At 42.6% G+C, this 23,382-nt stretch overlaps 1 protein-coding gene across 1 annotated transcript; it reads left to right on the forward strand.

The window, feature by feature from the left end:
- Window positions 1-13,776: 13,776 nt before the first annotated feature.
- On the forward strand, window positions 13,777-21,772 carry PISD (phosphatidylserine decarboxylase; the record flags this gene model as incomplete). The annotated part of the gene is made up of 7 exons (XM_082007823.1): window positions 13,777-14,015; window positions 16,183-16,348; window positions 18,383-18,619; window positions 18,763-18,901; window positions 19,802-19,948; window positions 21,093-21,253; window positions 21,548-21,772. Exons 1-7 carry the CDS (start codon window positions 13,819-13,821, stop codon window positions 21,770-21,772), a joined length of 1,272 nt encoding a protein of 423 aa, XP_081863949.1. The 5' UTR covers window positions 13,777-13,818.
- Window positions 21,773-23,382: the final 1,610 nt, after the last annotated feature.

The following is a 23,382-nucleotide window of genomic DNA, read 5'->3' on the forward strand; positions in this document are numbered from 1 at the left end:
CATTTTTGTACCACTTAACAACATACTTGTAAACTAGGAGCGAGTCATTTAACAACAGTGTCACTTTCTTGGCTTCATCAGCTCAGCTGTATGCAAAATGAGGGATTTCATGTTTCCCTGTACTCCCTGCTCTCAACAGCTGAAGAAAGTAAAATATTTTGTAAACCAAATTTAATCAGATAGACTGTGATACTAATAACAGGTGCTGGAAGAAGGAGAACTCTGGGGAAGAGCATATATAATGGAATCTCTTTACCTGTAGCTTTTAAACTTTTCCAAACATCTTAAATTTTTCTACTGAAGAAGATCTCTGTATAGTAAATTAAAATCCATTAACCATAGGTGTATTTTTCTCAATTAACTTCTCCATATTACTTAGTTTTCTGAGGAGTCTACAGTTGAAAATTACTTTTTTGAAGACACAATATAATTTAGCAGAGAGATTCATATAGGACAGTGTTTTTACATTAAAAAAAAAACGCTTTAATGAACTTGCTGATCCAGTAGTTTGTGTACTTCCTACATCTACATTGTATCATTCTTCTTCATTTCGGAATTTGAAACTTTTTTACATCAGTTTAATGTTTTTGCATATCCTATGAGATTTTTTTAAATGTTCTGTTGCTCTAGAGTGTTTCTAGCAGGACAGCACAGCCAAGTAGCGGGCCTGGCATGTTTGTATCTCTTCTGCTGGACAGTCTCATGAAGGTGATGTGAAAGAGTCTGCATGGGTGTTGGCAAGAGAACTTTGTAATAGCATAGTCATGAATAATGAGCCTGACAGCTAAAATGATACCTGTTGTCAGCATGAAAGCCAGTGAAATAATGTTAGATGTGAAGTGACTGAGAAAGGCAACATCAAGCTTAATAGATCATGGATAATAAGAAAGAAACAGCGCATACCAGGTGGGAATTTGTTGAAAACGGTTCAGCTGTATTCCTGCTTTGTAGTGGCACCTCTTGTCAGCTATTCACCGTTGAGAAGTCTGAGGAATTCAGACTTCAGCAGTTTAACAGGCCTGAAAGAAAGAAAAGGTCTAAGTGTCCTTTTTATATTTCAATCTGTATTTGTAATTTTAATAAATCAGGAAATCAAAGTAGGTTTACATGAGATGTTTAACACCTGATTAAAATGATGCTTGTACTTGGAGTTATTCTAGCTAGGTAATGCTGTGAAGATCAAATATTATTGTTTGTTTTTAATAAATATTTGTTTGAAAGCTTGTAGCATATGTGTTGTCAGATATGACAACTGCATACGGTCTTCAATTTTTGTTTATTTGCCAGCTGAGGTATTGATCCTGTTTTCTGTAACACTATCTTTGGGGTACTTGCCTGTCCAAATCCTTTGCCTGGCATGTCATATATGGATATTTCACTATTGAAAAATATGCTTACACAGATTAATAGAAACTGTAGCTCTTTGTCATCTGGAAGTCAAAGATAATCTTTGGAAAAAAGAAGAGAAAAGAAATCTAGGAAGCTGAGACACATAATGCAAAATGGTTGATCACATGGAAGAAAAGGTCATTTGAAGTTAGCTCTGAGTTTTGAACAAATTAACTTTTTAGCCAGCCATTTTCTAATCTGAATAATAATAATCAGAATATTTCAGGTTCTGATTTGAATTTAAGTCTAGATGACTTGCAAATGATGTCATAAGGAAGAGAAGGTAACTCTTCTTTATTTTCATCTCTACCCCTTGTAACAGCCACCTCTAAGCGTTTGTCTCCTTTCCTAGCAGAAATTCTTAGTTTGGTCAGAGCAGTATTTGTATCATTGCATCTGATTGCATAGACCAGAGCATGCCTTCGACTATGCAGTTTGCTTTCTCATGTTGTGTTTTTTAATGTTTCTGAAGGAATGAGTCTGTTTCATCTGTTCTGAGAGAAGGAAATTTGTTACTTTCTTTTTTGTCTTGTTTGCTGAATATACTCAATATTTAAGAGAAATCTAAAACAGGTTAGCCTGATTTGTAAGGAGTTCAGATTTAGGTTTTAAAGCATCTAAAAGTATGTTATTAGTATGTTAAAAGTCCTACACCTTTTTCCTTGGGTCCTGGACTTGTTTCTCCTGGTTCACATGCCAAGACATGAGCTTTCCTCACATTCTCATGCTGCTTGCCAGAGAGCTGCAGTAGTGTTAGTATCATTGGAGAACATCATGTTCAGCTGAAATCTCTAAACAGCGCCAACTGGCTGAACATGGTATTGTTGCCAGAATCAGTAACTAATCTCTTTGTCTTGGAATTTGTAAACTATTTGTGTGAATTTTTTTCATGTCTGAAAGGTGTGGAGTTTTATTTTGTCAGGGCAAAAAAAGTTTAACAACGGCGTGTTGGATGTCTGTTGCATTAATGCTGGAGATGAGGAAGAGTCAACTCTTAAATCATTTCTCAACAAATTAAATTGTGTTTTCTGTGGCTTGTGGAACATCAGATGGTTTAGTCTCTAGCACAGGAAGAGAAACGTTCATATCAGTGTAATCAATAAAGGCTTTTGAAGCAGAAACGGCCTCTCCCTGGATACCAGCCGGAAAGAGCTGTTCCCACTGAGGGGTTTTGGTTTGGGAATTTGCTAAGCCCTGGTGAAACAGCTGAGCAGCTTTGCTAACTTAGAACCAAAGATGTGGTGGGAAGGGAGTTAAAGGCTTTAGGGCTAAAGAGTATCATTGGTCTCTGTACAGACATTTCTGTTGAAATAGTGATGCAAAGTTGAAAGGTTGTAGAGTCTTTGTGAATTCAAGATAAATAGAAGTCTTTCTTTATAAATCTTTCTCTAGCTATTCTAAATTCCTGTCCTTTATTGAGCATTGTTCTCTAGGGCACAATATTTTCTAGAATCTTAACTGTAGTTGCTGCCTTGTTTGTTGTTTGGTTGGGTTTTTTGCCCAGAAAATAAGGTGGGGGTTTTTTTTCAGTAAGAATAAAGCTGTTTTCATGTTATGATATATTTTAGGACATATAATTCAACCAATGTTTTAAATCACATATGTAGGAAAGAAATGAGCAAAAGGACTATTTTGTATAAAACAAAATGTGAGCAAGAATTACTTCTATTTGGCATCTTTTTGCAGCATCACGGATGAAGAATAGCCGAATGCTTCTAATCAACCCTACCACTTAGAACTAAAACTTCCCAGATTGCTAAGCAATTATGCTTTGTCTCTATGCGCAACTAGAAATAGATTTGGTGTTTACTGAATTCTTTTGGTTGTTAACGCATCCTTTCATAGGCAAACCCTAAGCCTGACATTGATGGAAAAGGACATAGTCCATTGTTTTTGATTCTGGCTCATCCATGTTAACGATTGTTGTGGAAATGACACCGATCAGTATCCGAGAATTAATTCCTTTGGGCATTTTCTCTCTCCGGTAGTGACTTATGCTCATTGCTGAGAACCTTCAGACTGTAATACAGATAGAAGCAGCACATTCTAATACTTACTTAACCCATTAAGCCTGAACATACTTGTTTTCTCTGAAGATTTTGCAAGGGAAATACTTCCCACTACTGTGACTGCCCTGTGCAGCTGTCCTGTTGTGTAGTTTACGTGTATCTCTCAGATGACATGAAAGGCCTGTGTTATGCAGGAGGAGCTGGATAGTTCTCAGTAAGAAATAGATGTAATACTAGATGTCTTTTTTTTTTTTTTTTATGTGGTGACCTGTATTACCGCAGAAATGTGCCTGTTATCCTGTTTACCAAACGTACACTAAAGCAGGTTGTCATTTCCTTCCCTCTTCCAGTTAGCTGTACAATTTGGGGATTCCCTGACTGTAATGAAAGCTTTATGTCTGAGAAGCTTTATGAAATGTCTGAGAAGCATGAAGCTCCTCAGTACTACAGATTGTTCCTAACAACTGATTATTCTATATAGTAACAACATAGAAGATCTCATAGTTGGAAAGTATGATAGAAATCCAGAGGCAGAGTCATGAGAACCCTAATCCCATGGTGCTTTCAGGCAGCTCATTTTGTATTTTGGGGGGGGAAGAATGTTGGAGGGATGTGGGGAGAGGGGGAATGAGGCTAAAACCACAGATGACCAGTTAGTGTTTGTCAGCTGAGTTTCAGTAACTTAGTAAGATGCAACAACTGGAGTACCTAGGACCATCTATACATACCTTCTGTCACAGATTTCTGATCACATTTTCATCGCCTAAGCTGACATCCCTCACTGCACATCATAGCTTTTTCTTTACTGTGTAGTTGTTCTCTTTTGTGAAGTCTGTTTTTTTTCTGTTACAGACAGGAAGAAGCTTCATACTGCCCCGGTAGGGCAAGTCTTCCGCCTGCGCCCTTTCCACGTTCTGGTAGCTACAGGTGGGGGATATGCAGGATACAGAAAATACGAGGATTACAAGTTGGAACAGCTCGAGAAGAGGGGCATAGAGGTGCCTGTGAAGCTTGCAAGCGAGTGGGAGGTAGGAAACTTGGGGCAATTTTGCTTCTGCCACATTTGATGCAAAGCTCCTTTGCTTTCATTCCAGCAGGGGAGTGTTTAATTTCTTCTACACTGCCAATGCATTTTTGACAAACTGTGGAACTAAAGTTTCTGTCACTTTTGGCTAAAGTCAATATAATGATACATTAGGAACTGCTGGCATCTCCTCCATCTTTTAGTATGGCTGACACTTTATTTTTTTAAATAATTGTCAAATCGAAGGTAAAGGGGTAGTTAATCAAGTGATTGTGTTATGTATTTTGAATAAAAAGATGTTTGGTAGGCATTGATTCCATTCAGATGGAAGTCATGTAGTCCAACCTTGTGCTTAAAGCAGGGCCAACGCTGAATTCAGACCAGGTTACTGAGGGCTTTATCCACTAGGGTCTTAAAAGTTTGCAAGGACAGAGATTCCACAGTGTCTCTGGGCAGCCTGTTCCAATGCTTAATTATCCTCATAGTGAAAAATATTTTCCTTGTATCCAGTTAGAACCTTCCCTGTTTCAATTTATGGTTGTTGTTTCTCCATCTTCCTCAGTAAAGAGCCTGGTTCCATCTTCTTAGTAACCTCTTCTTGGGTGTTGGAAGGCTGTTGTTAGGTCCCTCCTAAGTCATCTACGGGCTAAACAAGCCTAATACCCTTAGCCCATCCTCACAGGCTGTGTGCTTGCAACCCTTTCACCATGCTGCTGGCCCTTCACTGGACGTACTCTAGTCTATCAGCATCTTTCTTGATCCTAAAAAACCTGGACACAGCATTCCAGATGTGGTCTAACATGCACAAAGTAAAAGGGAATGACCTTCCCTTGGCTTCTGCTCCTCTATGCTGTTGGTCGTCTTCACTGCCAAGGCACAATGCAGACTCATCTTCAATCCACTGTCCACCTGCAATCCTGAGAGAGCATAAGGCACACATCTGCAGTAACCGACAGAGCTGTGGCTCTGCTTAGTGCAATGCATTTTCTCATTTTCCCCACCTTGCATTGCAAGGTAGCAAATTAAGCATGTTTTGCAATTTACAGAATTAAATACAGAAATCAAAATAGGCAAGACTAAAATTATGTATTGTAAAATTTTTTTTCTTGGGTAACACCTAGATCTGTAATGGCTCTTGCTGGTGCTGAGGGATTTTTGCCTTTTCCTTCTGCATTCCAAGGAGTTTAAAAATTATTATGGAATTGTGGTAGGTGTATCAGATTCATCGGTCAAATATCCATTGCGGCATTGAAGTAAGGAGTATTTTATAACTCCCTATAACTGCTGTATCTCCTTTGAAATATTAAGTATATTGTACTACTCCATGTTAGAGAGTTTAAACTTTATGTGGTATTCTTCCAAACAGCCAGGTGAGTGCCTGCTTCAGTGCCATTTCCGAAGGCAAGGAGTTAAAAATTCTGGGATTGTAGGATTGTGTAGGAGATGCTTCAGTGTGACCTTTAGCATTCCCGTTTCTTTGCATTCCTGAGCGAACTGCCAGTTTGTGAGTGGTTTGGCCGCATGCCTGTGGGGGACTAGGCTGGAATCCCTAAATTCATTTTTACAAGTGACCCAAATCAGATATGATCCAGACAGTCCAGATGCTGACAGCTTAGGCTATGATAGCTTCTGAAGAATTTGTCTGTAATTCTGTCTCCTGTATATTCTTCTCCTGCTGAAGTGTGTTTCAAGCAGGTTTTATGTTCTGATTTAAAAAAAAAAAAAAAAAAGAGATGAGTAAGTGCCCATGGAGTATTTAATTTAAAAGGCAAGGTAAATTGAGTTTTGATCCTTGAAAACAATTTTTTTTTAATTATTGTTCATACTTTTATGTATGAAATTAGGTAATTCCCGTATTAAATTTGCTTTCATTATACTGATATGCTGGTTTGTTATTACTTGATGGTTATTATTTGGTGAAGCTACAAATACTGCTTTTGATGACACAGCTCTAAATGATTTATTTTTTGCAGTGTGGAATCACACAAAGAATTTCAAACTGATAAGCAGGGCTCCAAATGCAGCAGATACTAGTAGGAGACACTAACAAGGTTTCCTAGTCCTTCCTGATAAATGCTTAAGTTCTGTTGAATGCGTCTGTGGCAGGAAGGGAGGCTTGACAATTAGGAGGAAATAAAGAAACTGTGTTCAGACATTGCAAGAAATATTCCAAACAATGAAGTATTCAAGAAAAATAAGAGCTGCCTTGTTCCTTTTTATTGGAAAGTAGAGTGATTTATTTTTTTTTTTCCCCCTGACCTGTCATTTTCCATTATTCTGTTTTTTGCATCCCTGGAAGCACACTTACAGCGTGGAAGAGGGGTGTCGTCTTGCTTGTAGAGCAGAATAAGCCTTTGCATAGGCAGAAAGAGACCAAGCATGATTGACTGGGCTTTGAAAGGGTAAGATAGAACAAGAAGCTGCTGCACATGCCCTCACTGCTGAGCCCTCTGTTGTGAAGTTCTGGTTCCACAGTACCAACCTCATCTTCATGTGAGAACGTGCACCATCTTCCATCTGACAGCTCTGTGTGTAGGGCAGATTCCCCTGCTTTTTTGCAGAAGACAGAGATATGAAATAGGTAATAATCATCTTGCAGGGAATAATAAGCAGGGAATCTCTCCCTGTTGCGTATCTGTATCATAGAAGTGTGCATAGTTTTTGATTGGTTTTCCTGTAGGTTTTTGCTTTGCTCAAGCTTCATAAAAGAAAAGGGAGGGAAAATTAATCTGGTTTAAGTCAAGTGTCCCTTAAATTCTTCCACAGGGAAAGACAAAACTATTGTTTCTTTAGCATAGACCTTTTCTTCCTGTAATTTTCTTAGACACATTATGTAGCTAATAGCTTGAGCTGATTAACGCCTTAGTGCGTCTCCTACTGTGAATACCAGTGAGGATCAGCTTTCATTTAATGAGATGAGGTAAAGCAGAGGGCTTGGAGGGAGACAGGTAGATATTTATCAGAGGGATGGAAGCTTATTGTTTCAAATCGTTGCTGTCACAGAACACTTCCTGGCTGGGATCTGCATGCAGAGCATGCCGTTCATATGCTAACTAGAGGCATTTTGCCTCTTCTCACCTGGGCACTGGGGCAGCATTGATACAGGATGGAAGGAGTCCTCGGGGAAACCTTGGACAAAGAGTGATTTTGGATGAGCAGAGTGACCAGATGAACAGGAGGTTTCCTCTAGAGAGAGGAGCTTCTTGTAGCTCTCCTTTGCTTCCGTAGTTCTGTTTTGTGTAAGCGAAAAGCAGTGTTTGTTGGAGTGACATGCACCAGAAAAACACAGTGAACCTTTCGGGGAAGTGAGCTGCAGTGGCAGCTGATAATACAGATTACAGGTAATACACAGTTCTGTCTTGTTCGAACCTCAGCTTGTTGTCATGGGCTATAGGTTTTCAAAACAGTTTAGTACAGTGGGGAGGTGCTTGAGTATAGGTTTAGGATCTTGATTCTCAGAGGTAAGAACAACAGTCTTTCCTATTGATATTAAGAACTGCTCGTATTTGTGTAACAGAGGACACTGGGTGATGTTTTGGCAGTACAATGCAGAAGGTGCTTTTCTTGGCCCAGAGGAGATAGACATTTAGTATTATGGTAAGAGGTGTACATCAAGTTCAGGAAAGAGCTAATAATGGAAAAATCTCCTTTTTTTTTTTTAATCCAGCTTTGGGAGAAGGAAACATGATCTCCAATTGGTTGGTCTCTTACTCTTCATTCTTGCTCCCGTGTTCATCATGTTTGGAGTTTTATTTCAGCAAACAGGCAATTACAAAAAAAAATTCTTGTAGAATGGCCCAATGCACATGACAAAGATGGTCCAAAAATGTTAAAAAGGGGTGAAATTCCAACAACATCCAAATGTGTGAAGGGTGTGACAGTGTAAACGTTTTCCTCAGCTGTCCTGGAAAAATGAAGAACTCAGTAAAGTCAGTATTTTTTTCCTAATCTGACCAGTGAGGTGGCTTTTTTGGCTGTACAGATCTGTTCTATCTCGTACAAATTTCTGAGCACCTTGCTGGGATTATGGAGCAATTTATCCGAGCGTTTCAGGAGCGCTGTGTGAGGCTGCGCTTCCTTGCTTTGGCTGCGAGCGCGGTGTGTCCGATGGCGTCAAGGCGGCGAGAGGCGCGGGCAGCCGTGCGCGCCCCGGGCGGGAGCCGCGTCCCCCGACACGGTTGCTGCTCTCTTGGGCAGCGGCTCCTCGGGGAAACGCGGCGGTGGCGCCGGGACCTCTGTGTTCCCCCGGACAGCCGGCGGGGTTACTCACCGGGCAGGCCCTTCCTCCGGAGGCCCGGCCCGCCGGGCTGCGGGCCCCCCGCCCCGGGGTGCAGCCGGGGCAGGCGGCGTTGCCGCCGCGTTCCGGTCCCCTCCGGTTTCTCTTCCTTTGCGTTTCTCCTGCCCTGGCTCCTCCTCCGACGGGGCCGGGGCCCTGCGGGCAGGCAGCCGCTGTGGCGCGCCAGTGGCTGGCGGGCGCGGCGGGGGAGGGCCGCCTGCCCCGCGCCGCTTCCTTAAGGCGAGGACCGGCAGCGGCACCGGCGGGGAGCGAGCGGGAGTGCGGGGCAGTTCCAGGGCTGGCGCTGTCCCCTGCCCGGGCGGGCCGGGAGGTAGGTAAGGGCCTGCCGGCGAGGGGGTGCGGCTGGGGCCCGCCATCCCGGACCCTGCCCTGCCCGGGAAGGGGCCCGGGGGGCTTGGTGTGCCTGGCCGGACCCGCCCCCCTTCGCCGCTGGCCCGGGCACGGCGGCGCGGAGCCCCGCGGGGGTGGGAGAGCCGGGCCCAGCCGGCGCGTTGGTGGGGCTTGCAGTCTGCTGCTTTGTTCACGTGTCTGAAAAGTGCTTTAAAAGGGCGCGTCAGCATCGCGGCTGAGCGAGGGACGGCAAAAGGCCGGGAGGGAGGAGGCCTCGCCCGGGAGCAGGTAAGGGCTTCGGGACCTGCTGGGGCCGGCGAGCGAGCTCTGATGGCCGGGGGGTAATTAATCGTTGGTCTCTGGCTTGCTGGAAGTTTCAGGAGAGATGTTCCAAAGTCTCACCTCTCTCATGAGTAATCCCTTCGCGGGCTTAAACGGAATCAGCCTCCTGGACCTGCGTTATCGGAGTTCAGAGTCCCGGTGTTGGTTTCCCCCGCGGCCCCGGGGTGGGCGGGGGGGCCGGGGACCTGCCGGGGGCTTTGTTCTGCCTTGCCGGGAAGATGCAGCGCGGTTTATGCCTCTGCTGGAGATCCCCTACAGAACAGAGAATGTGCTTTACAAGTATTTTCAGCTAAAATACGGTGGGGTTTTTTTAACATGAAATGGAAAATGTTACGACAGAATATTAAAATAGTACAGTGTATTTTAGGTGTATTTGCACAAGTAAATAAAACTATTTTTGCTTGCTTTACAGAAGAGATCTTTGACACTACATAACTGCTTTTTGCACAAAATTCGTGTTTAAGTTTTAAAAAAAAACAACCAACCTTTTCTGGCTAGTTTAAAATACCACTTTTTTTTCCCCTCTCTCCATTTATAGAATGCAACTAAAACGGCAATATAAAACTAGAGGAAAATGATCAAAAGTGTTTTTTCTTAATAAATTAAGAAAAAATATAGAAAGCCACCTTCATATGAAAAGCAAAGAATTCTAGGAGTTCAGGGTGGATGAAGCAGAGCACGGTAGGTTTCATGAGCCAGCACCAATACATCTGGGGAAAGCGGCAGAGTTTGCCAACTCTGCCCTGGCCGAGCTGGAAATGAACGGGCTGCTCAGAAATCACAGGGCCTTGGCAGGCGCTAACCTGCGCTCCTGGGCTTCCCCAGCAGCATGAGAGCAGTTCTGCTGTGCTTTCGGAGTTCAGGAGCTCCGGACTGGATGTGGAGTGTCCACTGTTTCTCTTGCTGGGCTGGCTCCAGCAAAGGTTGGGTGGGAGCAGGGATTACGTGTCTGAAATTAAACAGATGCTGCTGGGAAAGGAATGGAACCTTTAGTAAACGGTCACTGAGTACCTCTCCCCTGATTGCAAGACCTGATTGTTGCTGGCACTTGAATAGAATACAGCATTTGGATGCATACGGTGCGTTTTTTAAACAGTAGTTCTGTTACCAAATGTAGAAAGTGTGACCAGAGGGCTTTGAGCACTTGACTAGTGCATTCCAAGCCTAATGATTCATGCTTATGATTTAAAACTGAGACTGCAGGTTGGAAGTTCAGCTGCATATTAGTCTTCTTTGCAAATGCCTTGCTGTATTGTTTTTTAAAACTTGAGGGAAGGGCTTGAGGTAGTAATGACAAGTAATTACATGGGGTCACTGGATTTGACGCTTATTTGAGCAGACGGAGCAGAATGGTGTTGCATAGCTGGCAGATTAGCAGTTCTCTATTAGATAATAATTCTCTAGGGATTTATACCTGCTGGTAACTGCTGCTTTTATTTACCTAACATGGATTCTGGTTGAGTTCAGACAGGTGGGGGAGCCCAGTACTGGTGTTCAACCTCCTACAACCCCACAATCATAAGGTTCTCATCTAAGCTAATAACACAGGCTTTGTGCATCCCAAGAACTCCAGCTATTGAGATGCCGTTATATGAGTTCCTCTGTCATGAGCTGGTTGATGACCAGTTCTTGCTCCTTTCCCCGTGGAAAGTAGGTAAACTCAGGGTGGATTTTTCATTTCAGCCTTCTTACACTGTAGGAACTGTACATTGCTTCTGGGGCAGCTACAACAGGGACTGCAGGTTGCTGTATATGTCAGTGTTTAAGCAGGACTCAGGTATTTGCATCTTGGTGAACGTAATGAGGTCATTAGAACAGAACTTAAGAGCAACATAGGTGGTCTTACTCATCGGAACTCTGTTTTTTGAAGAAGTGGAGGGAAGAAAAGCTTTTAACAATTTTTCACGCAAATTTTTTTTTTAAACACAGTTTCTCCCTTCCTGGAGAGGAATCTCTTGCACCACATTTTCTGTTTCGAAGTAAAGGGTGGTAGTTCCCTCTGCATTGGGGGTAGAGCATTTCAATATCCATTTGTTTTTAGGGAGCAGGTGAGCCATTTAACTTGTTCCATGCTTTCCTAGAACCAGGCTTGTTCAGTCTAGAATATAAAAATTCCTTGAAAATGTTTTGTGGAATAAGACTGAATTTCTACTAAAAGAGCATGTGGGTTTACCTCCCTTATCCTTAAGGGAAGAGTACTGAAGAAAATGTAGATATGGCTTCTGTTTGCTCTGCTGTCTTTCTGCAAAGTCGTGCATAGCTGAAGGTCCCCGAAGGAGGCGATTCGATCGGGAACGGGGTGCCAGCCTGGCCTGCAGGAGCTGGGCACCGCCGGGTGCTGCAAGCCGCCCGTGCCGAGGGCGGGCTGCGGGCTGGAGTGCTCTGCCTGCTCCTGCCTGACTTCACCAGTGCCGAATGAGTGAACGAACTCTCCAGAGTTCCGGGAAGGCACTTGCTCAGCGTGAAAATGATCTTCATCTTGATCTGATGAAGTGCCTTTTGGAACGATGTTGTCAATTTAGCTTGTTTCTATTTAAAATTTAGTATTTAATGGTGGTAATTGCCAATGTTCCTGGAAAATCAAGAGAAATAGCTGCCCTGTGCTCCTCATTGCTTTTCTTTGAATTTTGATGGGATTTTGAGTAACTGCTTTCATCGTTTTACTATACAGATGGCTTAATTTTTGTTGTGTAGGAGTTTCTTGTGCCAGCCAGAGAAAGACTGAACGTATTTTAAACAGGAAAACAAAAAGTTGGCACAGGGCTTAGGGAGGAAGGAGTATGTTTTGAGTGCTTTCAGCTGATCTCAAATTTTCAATTCAATTTTCAGTCTTCTTTCAATTAACTGGATTTTTTTTTTTAGTATGCAATTGTTAAAATTCGGCTTCAACAACAACGTGCATGCAGGTCTTGGAACTTCGTGAGATATAGAATACCATATAACAGGTTTCTTCCTGAAAAACATAGTCTAATGCAGGAGCTCCAGAGGTGTTCCTAGAGAATATCTGTAATATTTGGAGTTGAAGGCCAATCAAAATACACAATTGTTGCTAGAGTATTTTCCTTTTGAGGCCTGAGTGGGATGCCATTAGCTAATTAATTCTAGCTTTTCCTCCTGGCTCTGCCACTTCTCCTGCCTCATCCCCAATACTATGCAACCCTTTCCCTCATAAGAGCACTGAGTGCTCTTTTTGATCTACTCTGTTAGGCATACAGCTTTCATGGAGTTTAGAGAGTTTTGGAAACAAGGGGGTAAATTTTCTTTTTTAAACCCAGACTTTAACAGAAAACGTAAGTGAAATGGATAGCCATAGAGAGCCTCTAAACTGTTCTGGGTATCTGGTTTAATTTTGAGGTGAGATGTAGGTAGCTCACTTCCACTTTCTGTAGCAGGGGTCCACTTTCAATCCAAATCTAGTTAACAGGAGATGCAGGAAATCTATGTTGGAGATGTGGTCTGCAGGATCAAAGAGGGAAATTTCCCTCTATGTATATTCAGAAGGCTCAGAGAGAAACACTGCAGCTTTTTGTCTTAAAAAAAAAAACCCCAAAAAAACCAACCAAACAAAAGCCAAAACCAAACCAGCTTCCTTTACTCATGTTTTGTATTTTCAGTTCTACTGGACATAAAAACTGTGACACTACCGAGAGTCGCAAAATACACACGTTAATGCTGCTTTTGTACTCGATTCTCAAGCTGGCCCTAAAACTGGTTCATTTCATTATGTGTCTGGGTATTTGTAGAAGAATGTCCTTTACCTGCTCCCTATGTGAGTCTTTTGAGATGGGAAGAGGCTTCAGGAGATGGATGTTTGTGTCTGGCAAGGGCTGTAAAATAGAACGGCCTTCCTTTTGGTTTCTGTTTTCTTTCTGTTCAGTCCTGAACTCTTGTAGTGGCAGCAGCTGCACTGCAGAATTGAAGCTGGGAGTTACCTCCTCCTCTTCTCCGCCCCACTCCTCCTCCCAGCCTCGGCTTCAGACCGGCTCTGGGGTTAGCTGCGCAAGGGGCTGCTCATCTCTGACTGTAGTGCATCGCTGCCTAGCAGCACGGGACTGCAGGGTATTTTTTGGAGAGTTGAGTTTCAATGGCCACCCTGACTAGCAAGAAGAAAGGACTGCTTATACGGAGAGCTCGTTTTTATCTCGTGCAGAGTCGGCTTTGTAGTGGGATGTTGAAATGTGACAAAATGCCTGTTTGTTTGCAATAGCTGCAACCCTCGTAGCAGAGATTCAAGTGGGAAACAGAGAGGGAATCCAGAGACAAACCGGCGGGGGAATTAGGAACTGTGACGCAGTGTCCTCTCTGCTGTGCCGGAGCAAGCAAAGCAAAGAGAGGTAGAGGAAAAAAGACTGAGCCTTGCAACCAGCCATCATCCTGATGATGTGTCAGTCAAACACGCTGCAGGGACCAGATCTGCACACAGGGAAATGGTGAGATGCTATAAAGCTTTATCTAACCCTCCACCCTCTTGCTACAACCTCCACAAAGTTAAAATTCATGTCCGGAGGCTGCGTTCAGGGAACGGCGGCAGCAGCAGCTGTGCCGGGGACCAGCACCCACAACTGGAGAGTCCAGGCCCGGCTGGCTCTGCCGGTGGTACACCAAATAAGAGAACTCGTTTCAGGTACTGTTCAGTGTTTTCTGCTTTGCAGGAATGGTGACTGAAGGGAGAAAGGAGGGAGGGAGGATTGGGAGGGTTTCTGGGCAGAAGGAGCCACAGCCATCTGCAAAGCTTTGGTTTGGCCTAATTACTATAAAGCTCCTTATGCGTTGAATTGGCAGAGAAGGGCACGCTGTTATGTGACAAGGGGAATGAGGAGTCTTTCATTTCTTTCTACTCTCCATCACTAGGAGAATAGAGGAAAATTAGTGAGGGACTGCTCTGAAACCAGGCCAAGGCAGCGAGAAGCCGGAGGGCTCTGGAGCGAGCTGCCAGGATGCGGCTCTGCGGGGATTGGTCCATGAGCGACTGCAGTGAAGGGGGGGAGAGCGCGGAGGGGGAGCGGGACCTCCGTGCTCCATGCTGGCAGCCCGGCCCCTCCGGCCGTCGAGGAGACCGAAGGCTGGTGGGTGGCAAGGATGGGAAGAAGAACATGAAGAGTCCCTTCCTATTCCCTTGTCGAGTCAGTCCCATTGCCTGCTGAGAAGAAAGCCAGCTTTACCTCTGCTGAGACAGCACTTTATCTCCTCAGGGGCTTTTTGTTTTTTTTTTTTTTTTCCCTCGCCTTGCATTGTGACGCACGGATCATTTTCTGTTTTTTTACTTATTAATGCTTGGGGGGGAAAGGAAGTTGTGTTCACTGCAGAAAAAATCTCTGATCAAAAGCACCATCTTGCATCCCAAAGTGGTGACAGTTGTACCTGCCTGTGTGATATTTTAATTCTGATCCAAATTTTGAAAAGAACATGTTGGCAAGAAAATTTCCTTTTAATTGCCCAGCTTCTTTCCGTCTTGGAAAGACATACACAGTATTTTATAGTTCATCCTTCATAGCATGTAATCCAGTGAGAGAGAGGGCTGTTCAGAGCAGCCAGAGCGTACCACTTTCAGTTTGTGTGCGCACGTAGCTGTGTCCTGGTTGCAGGCATACTGCCTTCAGCAGTGTGGGGAGAACAATCTCCTAACCAGGATTTAAGTCAGTGCCCAGAAGACTTGAATATTTTGCCCTCAGGTAGGCAGACGTTCATTTGATAATATGACCTTGGAAATGCCGGAAATGGTTTCTTCATGAGTAGAGGACAAAGAATAACTGGGGACCTGAAGGACCCCTCATCCAGACTCTCCTGAAGTGAGGCCAGTGATGTCCTCTGCTAAGAAGAGGAACAGCTTTTCCCTCTGAGAGCCACAAGTTACTGCTCCCCATGGCCATTTGTGCAAAATGAGTTTCCTCTCAGTCAGGACATCCACGTGACAAAAAATTATAGATGCAGTGGGTTATAAAGGAGTTGGTTATTGGGCTATGGAGACTAGATTATCCTGCAGCACTAGCACTATTGGTTTTGTCCACGTGTTCTTTGTTCAGAACCAGGGTGTACTCAGTGAAGGTTTTAAGACCTGGAAAGATGTCTTTTGGAATCAGTTACTTCTAAATTGCAGTAATTAGCTCAGGAGTGCCATTCCTGTTGTTTCTCGAGTAAGTGCTTGTCTCCCAAAGTTAGTGAATGACCAACAGGTCTGTGTAAATTTGACTCACACATCTTCCATGATATAAAATACAACTCGAGGCACAATCTAGTCATGATGCCTTCAACATGTGAGCCCTCTGAGGGACCTCAATTTATTAGGTTTCAAGGATTTTTTTCATCAGAGTAGCTGTTCTTTCCTTACAATTGTCCATCCATAGAGTTCTTATTTAAGTCCCAGCATCACAGATTCCTAGCTTTCAGAATATTGTTTGCTGTCTGCTTTGGCTATCCAATGGCTGGAGTAATCACATGAAACGTTTTCTGGGGGTGTAATCTTCTGATATTTGGAAGAAGAAGATTTGTTCTTCATTATTTTCACTGTAAACTGTTACATTGTTAATTGGATGAACCAGATGCAACTTTTTTTTTAAATGTCACCTGCAAGTGATCTTGCCTTTGATTTTGAAGGTGTCATGTGACTTTTTTGAGATTAACTGGTCTTCTATTTTGGGAAGGGGAAGAACTTACCAAAATAAAGGAGTAAAGACTTGCAGAATCAATGTTTAAGTAAAGATCAGCAGAATAAATCATCCCCAGCTATCAGAAGCTGGTGGTTCTGAAGCTGAGATGGCTGACCCTCTTACGTTCTGTATGTAATCTTTCAGGTTGCAATTTCCCCAGCTGGCCCTGAGGCGAAGGTTGGGCCAGCTAAGCTGTATGTCTAGGCCTGCTCTGAAACTCCGTTCTTGGCCTTTGACTATTCTGTATTATCTTCTGCCTTTCGGTGCTCTTAAACCCTTGACCAGAGTGGGATGGAGGCCTATGAGCAGGGTAAGTGTGAGCAGGTCTCTTGCGCGTCGGGTATGTTAGCCGTTTTACACTGAAGGGAGCTGGCGGCAGCTGCGTGGAGAGATCTTTAGTATAGAACAGGCTGATGATCACTAGTATGAAAGCGGAGAGATGCAGTTCATGTTTCCCTTTAGTTTTTACTGTTTGTAGTTGTGTTGCCTAATTGCTTCACAGACCAGTGATTTTTTTCATTAGCAGAGAATTTCTTTGTCCTTTAACGGTCAAGCATCTAGCCAGGAAAATCAACAGAAACTTTTGAATTAACTCAGTCACCTTAAAATATTTGGGCTAGGGTATGGCAGACCAAACTGCTTCTTCCAGTTCCCTTTCCCGGCCACACTGAAATGGCCTCTTGCTTTCTGTCATTTTTGAACCGAGAAGGTTTGTTCTTCAAGTTCTTTAAGCATTTGTAATCCAGCCTGTCCAAACGATAGGCAAATCTCTGCTCTGACACTGTTGAGAGCAGGGTGTAGGAAGCCTTGCACATGGACATTCTCTGCAGGGATGCAGTTTTAGAATGCAACAACCACACAAATATTTTGATTGAAAACTGCAATAAAATTGCAGTTCTTAACACTATTTCATGGAACAGCTGTGCCCTTTGATCCTGTCAACTTGAAAAACCAGGCTCTTTTGAAGAGAAGGGATTTTTGTGAGTTTTAGTTGTATCTGCATAGTCTCAGTGTTTGTGGAAAACAGTAAAATTGATTTTTGAAATTAACAATGTATAAGGCATGTCAAATAAAATGGGAAGACACTTTCCTTCAGTACTTCAGCTTACATAACCTAAGGTACTGTTGATTTAGTTTTTATCTGAAGTAAGATTAGGTTGGTGTGTTATTTCTGAAATATCACTGTATTCTAATCTGATGCAGGACGGTGATTTGTCAGTGAAATATTAATTTGCTGTATTTGATAGGATGGACAGGCTGTCAGCCAGCATGTGCCTGTGTTTGCGTTTATGGCTGTATTTTGCAAGACTTAATCATGAAGGATATGATTAATGCTGAGAATAAATGATTACTCTCACTAAGACAAAAACCCCCCAACTTTTAGTCAGGAGTTAAATGTAGCTGAGCTGTACTGTTCAAAAAAACTGTACCAGATTCAGCATATACCTCTCTCTTTGCAAAATTGGTTTCAGAGGGTTCAGTTCCCTTGGTCCACACACCCCCAACCCCTGATTACATCATGGCCATGTGAGCTTTTTGGGTGACACCAAGTACCACAAACCCCAGAAGAGTTACCTGCTGGAACTACCAACAGGCAGACACTGTCATCTGTCTAGCTACATCAACAACATGTACCTTTTACCAATGTTGTTTCATTTGTTTTTCTTGCTACTAAAACTTGTGCTTTGGTGTAAGTCCAAAGGTGTATTTTTGCAGGAATAAAGGCACTTTATACTCTTGCAATTAGCACCTCCCATTGTTGTAAGAGAAGGAGTAAGGCTGGTGTAAGTTTATACCCGTGTAGCTGCATCCACATGGGTAAATTTCTTCAATTGTACAAGTACCATTAGAGCAGTACAATACGGGGATGGGGAAAATCCCCCTATTAGTAGATGCATCTGAGAAGCACATCATCAAATGCTGAGAAATTATTTTTCAGTCAAAGTTCATTTGGTTATTCACAAAAATTAATATATTGGTAATGTTTAACCCTTCTAGAATATGTGAAATGTCTTTTTTTTCCTGTAAGCCTCACATTGGGCAGTTTCCAGTAACCTGGATATGGAGCTTCAGCCTGCAGGGGAGTGGAGATTCTGGCTTTAGTATAAGGTTATAGTAAGTTTCATCCTGTCCCTCCTGTGCTCCCATCAGAATGGAGGGAATGAGGATGACGTGCAGTGTTAATTTTTTGCTGACTTAAAGGCTGCTTTGTGTGGCATAACCCACTGAATTCAAGGGAGTGGTTAGCAGGAACAGGTTGATCCTTTCTGTTTTATGGGGAGAAGGAAGAGAAAGCCATTAGTGCGAAGAACTGAGTGACATGGTGCAATTCCTTTTTCTTTAGGTTGCTCTGTACAAATCGGTACCAACTCGACTGCTGTCACGAGCCTGGGGTCGCCTGAACCAGGTGGAGCTGCCTACATGGCTCCGGAAGCCTGTCTACAGCCTGTACATCTGGACATTTGGAGTGAACATGAAGGAGGCAGCTGTTGAAGATCTGCACCACTATAGAAACCTCAGCGAATTCTTCCGCAGGAAGCTGAAACCACAAGTGCGGCCAGTCTGCTGTTTGCACAGTGTGGTGAGTAAAAGGAAATAAAGCCATGCTTTATTATAGCTTTCCATGCTACCAGCTTCCCCTCACCCCCCAAAGGAACATGTCTGCTTTATGAGGGATGAACGAATTCCTAACGTGTGTTTCATTTTTTTTTCTCTTTGCTGTAGATTAGTCCCTCTGACGGAAAGATCCTTAATTTTGGACAAGTGAAAAACTGTGAAGTGGAGCAAGTAAAAGGTGTTACTTATTCTCTGGAATCTTTCTTGGGACCTCGTGTCTGCACAGAGGAACTGCATTTTAGCCAGGGTGAGTTCTGCATTTATTCTGCTCTGCCCTTGCAGTGTTCTCAGAGATCAAGAGAAAAGAAATTACTTTTTCCTTCTTTCTCTCTCTCCTCCCTCTCTCTCCTCTTTCTCACATTGTCAGGAACAAAAGCAGGTCTGATTTTTGTTTTATTTGGGGATAAACATGTCACTGTTGTAGTTCTCTTCCTTGCCAGCCTCATTCTTTTTATCTGAATTTAATTGCTTGGTTCCTTTTTATATGGTTATATTGACAATTACAATAGACTCTAAGATCTGCCACTATAATGAGGCTGTAGCACTCCTGCTGTCAGGCTGAAATGTGCCCAAACACGAGGTTAGCAAAAATTGTATAAGCTATTCCATAACAAGGTTTATGCTCAAGCTCTATACTTCCAGTGACTTGTGCTATTACTGCTCTGCTGCACCCCAAGTGCTGTCTCAAAGGCCCCTTGAGTTTAGATGAAAGCAACACATTTTGCTAAACTGGCAATGGGACTGAAGAGACTCGAGTCCTGCAAACAGTTCGGTTATTTTCAACAGGAGCACAAACACAACTGATGCATCTTATAAAACTAGTGACTTCTCACAAAATCTGTTCTTGAAAGGATAACTTTAAGAAAAATTCTATTTCACTGCATTTCAGTTTCTGCTGTTCTGTTTAGGGAAGGGCAAACTCCAAAATTAAGGAATTACTAAAACAATACAGGATCTAATGTTGTTATAATGGGAAAGGAGCACTTTGAAATATCAGATTCCTGGACACAGTGTATCTTTCTGTAGTCCCAATAATACACATGGACTGCATTTAGTCCGCTGCTATTACCACCGATCCTCATGTAGACTGCTCAGCTATGGTAGGTGACTCTGAAGACTTTAACCCCTTTCCATGGTTTCTTTGCAGCCCCACCTGGTAACTCTTTTCAGCAACAACTAGTCACAAAGGAGGGGAATGAGCTCTATCATTGTGTAATCTACCTTGCACCAGGGGATTATCACTGCTTCCACTCACCCACTGACTGGAGAGTGTCACACCGACGTCATTTCCCAGGTAGGTTTCTGTTCCTAGAAAACGAATGCAGAGCAGCTATGGAGGGAAGCACTGGTGTGGGCTGTTGCTGAACAAGACATGTCAGTGGACAGTTGTACAGTTGCTTCATAGATAACAGGAGAAAAGTGATTTGTCACAAATAGTAATGAATTTTATGATAGCATAGTTTACCAGAACAAATCACATAAGTAGTGAAAACTGTAATACTGTATTTGAGTTGTTTTAATTCTTTGAAACAGCTGTTGATGCATACTGACCTAACTTGTTCCCAAACAGGATTTGTTCAGTTTGCACCCAAAATACAGATTGCTCTCATCTGCAGAGCTAACAGTAGCCTAAAATACGACCTCTTTTCCTGTGCTTGGCAAAGAAGATGCAACTAAACATTTATGCCACTGGAGCTGGGATCAGATGTTTTTGTCCTCCTTTTTGCAGATCATAATATTGTAGTTCAGCAGATAACAGAAATGTTTTACTTTTTGGTATCTAGCAAAAACCTAAGTACTTGGATTTGGTTTCAAACACCACAAGGGAGAGACAATGACCTGCTGCAGGTTTGAGAAATCTGTCAAGTTCCAGATTGAAGGAAAGGAGTTTTAGTGAAATACTACTATCAGATTCAGTGTGGCAAAGCAGATGTATTTCAGTGCTAAAACTGCATGTAGTGAATATACTGTACTAAATTACTTCAAGGACTGTGTAGAGATTGAAATCTTTGAGGTTTTTCTGTAATAAGCTTTATTTTTTAACTGATTCACACTATTAGTATTTCCTGGTCAGCTCTAGCTAGATACCTACTTGGGTTTTCAGCCACAGTAACCACTTATGCATCTACCAAAGAGAACTGGAAGGGGTTGCTCTCATGCACTGGACAGTTAACCAGCGAAACCTGTTCCTAAGCTGTAAAAAGTTTCTTTAGCTTCCTTTTAGTAGCCTGTAGCCTTTTTTTTTTTTCTGGATCTGTATGCTTTTTAGAAGGCTTCTTTCAATTGTATCTATTGGTGCTGAGACTAGGGACTAGCTCTGCCTTTGTCTTTAACCCTGATCTCTCTTACGGGCCTATCAGATGACAATCATTTAGATGGCATTACAATACTGCCTCAAAACTTAACACCCTAGCTTGAATATTTTCTCACTCTTGCAGGCTCTCTGATGTCTGTGAATCCTGGAGTTGCTCGCTGGATCAAGGAACTGTTCTGCCACAATGAACGGGTTGTCCTTACAGGTGACTGGAAACATGGCTTTTTTTCTTTAACAGCTGTAGGAGCAACAAATGTGGGCTCTATCCGTATCTACTTTGACCAGGTGAGCAAGATAGTAGTAGGTGGCTTTCTGGTTTAGATGGTTGAGGTTGGTAAAATATAATAAAAGAGAATTAAAAAAAAAAATTAGTGTCTTACCCTGAAATTAAGGTGTTTAACAATATTGATGTTAAGTCATGTCTGGTATAGACTATTTTTTAAAATATTCCTATTGTACTTTTGAATTGTAAGAAAGATCCTGCATTGAAAATGCCTAGATATCCACAGTCTACCACTGTGTTAATGAATACAGAGCACTGAAATCCTCAAGTAACAGTTCCTTCTTTCTCTGTAACAGGACTTGCATACCAACAGTCCGTGTTATTCTAAAGGTTCCTACAATGACTTCAGCTTCATATCCAATAACAACAAGGAGGGAATCCCCATGAGGAAAGGAGAACATTTAGGGGAATTTAACTTAGGCTCTACGATCGTGCTAATCTTTGAGGCACCCAAGGACTTCAAATTCCACCTCAAAGCTGGACAGAAAATCCACTTTGGAGAAGCACTGGGCTCTCTATAGAAACTCGCTCAGCAAGAAGGTTTTCTATACAAAGGGACTCTTATCACATCACTGAGTGTTTCATGTAACAAGTATGTACCACTCAGCAGGACCTGGGTGACGAAAACAGAAGATGTCATTGCTATGTTAAACTTGAGAATTTTCATTTGATCTGTATTTACATGCTGCTGAATGCAGAAAGAGTTGAATGTCCATGTATGTAATCAGGTATAGCTGCCTTTAAAAGATGTTGACTGTGGAGGTTTCTGTCCCACCCTGTGCCTGTAGTCTTTCATGTTCTCCCCTCAACATGCCACAGGATAATTATGTTCTTAGAGCTTGTAAGTCCCTTTTAAGCCTTCCTAGGCTGTGCAGGTGCAATGGGGAAGGGTGGAAGTAGAGATTAGCTGTATTTAAAGGGACACTGACAGGTTGGGTCAGACCTTGTACCTACAATATTTGTTTTTCAGACCTTGAGTAAAGAATGTGTTCTCATATTTGTTTTATTCTAAGATGCTCTGCTGAAGTTCTTATATAAAGGCAGACTGTGAATGCATAGAGCACCAAACAGTTAAATGGGCTAGTATGACTTCACAGTCTAAACTAAGAAAAATGTACAGAGAGCATCAGTACAATAAACTACACTCACCCAGGTTTTCTACTGTTAGACAACTTTAATTCTTTTACCTGACATTGTCCCTTTAAAAACTGACTTTGCACTGTATTTTAAACCTGAAAACACTATGTCTACATTCCGTATGAAAAAAATGGTCATCTTGGGGTTTTCTTTTATTGTTGATTTGTGAAGAATTAATTCCTCTACTTCCAGAATAGTTTCAACTACTTCAGGACCAATTTTTATTGTACAGAGTGAAATGCCCTATGCACTGACTGTGTATAAAAAATACTATGGATCTTTGAAGCAATGCCAGATTGCCTCCCAGGTGCCAACCTGGCCATCCTGTAATGGACTGGCAACAATTTAATCTTATCCAAAATATTAAAAAAAGCCCAAGGCCACCTGCTCTGACTTCTGCCTTCATACTTAACACTAGGAAGGTGCTGGGGGCTGAAAGCTCTATGCTGAAGCTTCATCCTACAGCAAAAGTTTGGAGCCTTTTTAAAAATCCATGTCAAGAAGAGTTAGATCTGACACCGTGGATCTGTTGAATGTGGCACTGACAGAAACTGGTGCCAAAGTAAAGAGGAATTGAGTTTTAAAGCAATGTATCAATTGTTTTTAGAGAATAAACTGTTTCAGGTCCAGGCACTCAAACATTTAGAGCTGACTGTGCTGGCCAGAGCTTGTTGGAGTGGACATGCTTATGAAACCTGCCTTTCTGCTCTCTGAAAGATTTCTCCTATTAATTCCTTGCTTGAGCCTTGGGTGTTTTTTCTGCTATGTTACTTCAAGGAGATGGTAGGCTTTGTTGACCTGCTTTTATTTCCTAAAGAAAAACTTCTTTGTTTGCACTGCAGAAAATATAATTTTGTTGTACAGATGTCCAGTTTGCCAAGTCCTGTATGCTTAGCTTGTCATCAGGAAAGAAGGGATGGTAAACTGCCTCTAAGTGATGTAGCCCAGCCATGATTCAGATGGTGGTGGTGGTTTGGGTGACAAGCAGGAGAAA

The sequence above is a fragment of the Phaethon aethereus genome (genome assembly GCF_964289735.1).
Source record: "Phaethon aethereus genome assembly, chromosome: 17".
NCBI classification, from domain to species: Eukaryota; Metazoa; Chordata; class Aves; order Phaethontiformes; family Phaethontidae; genus Phaethon; species Phaethon aethereus.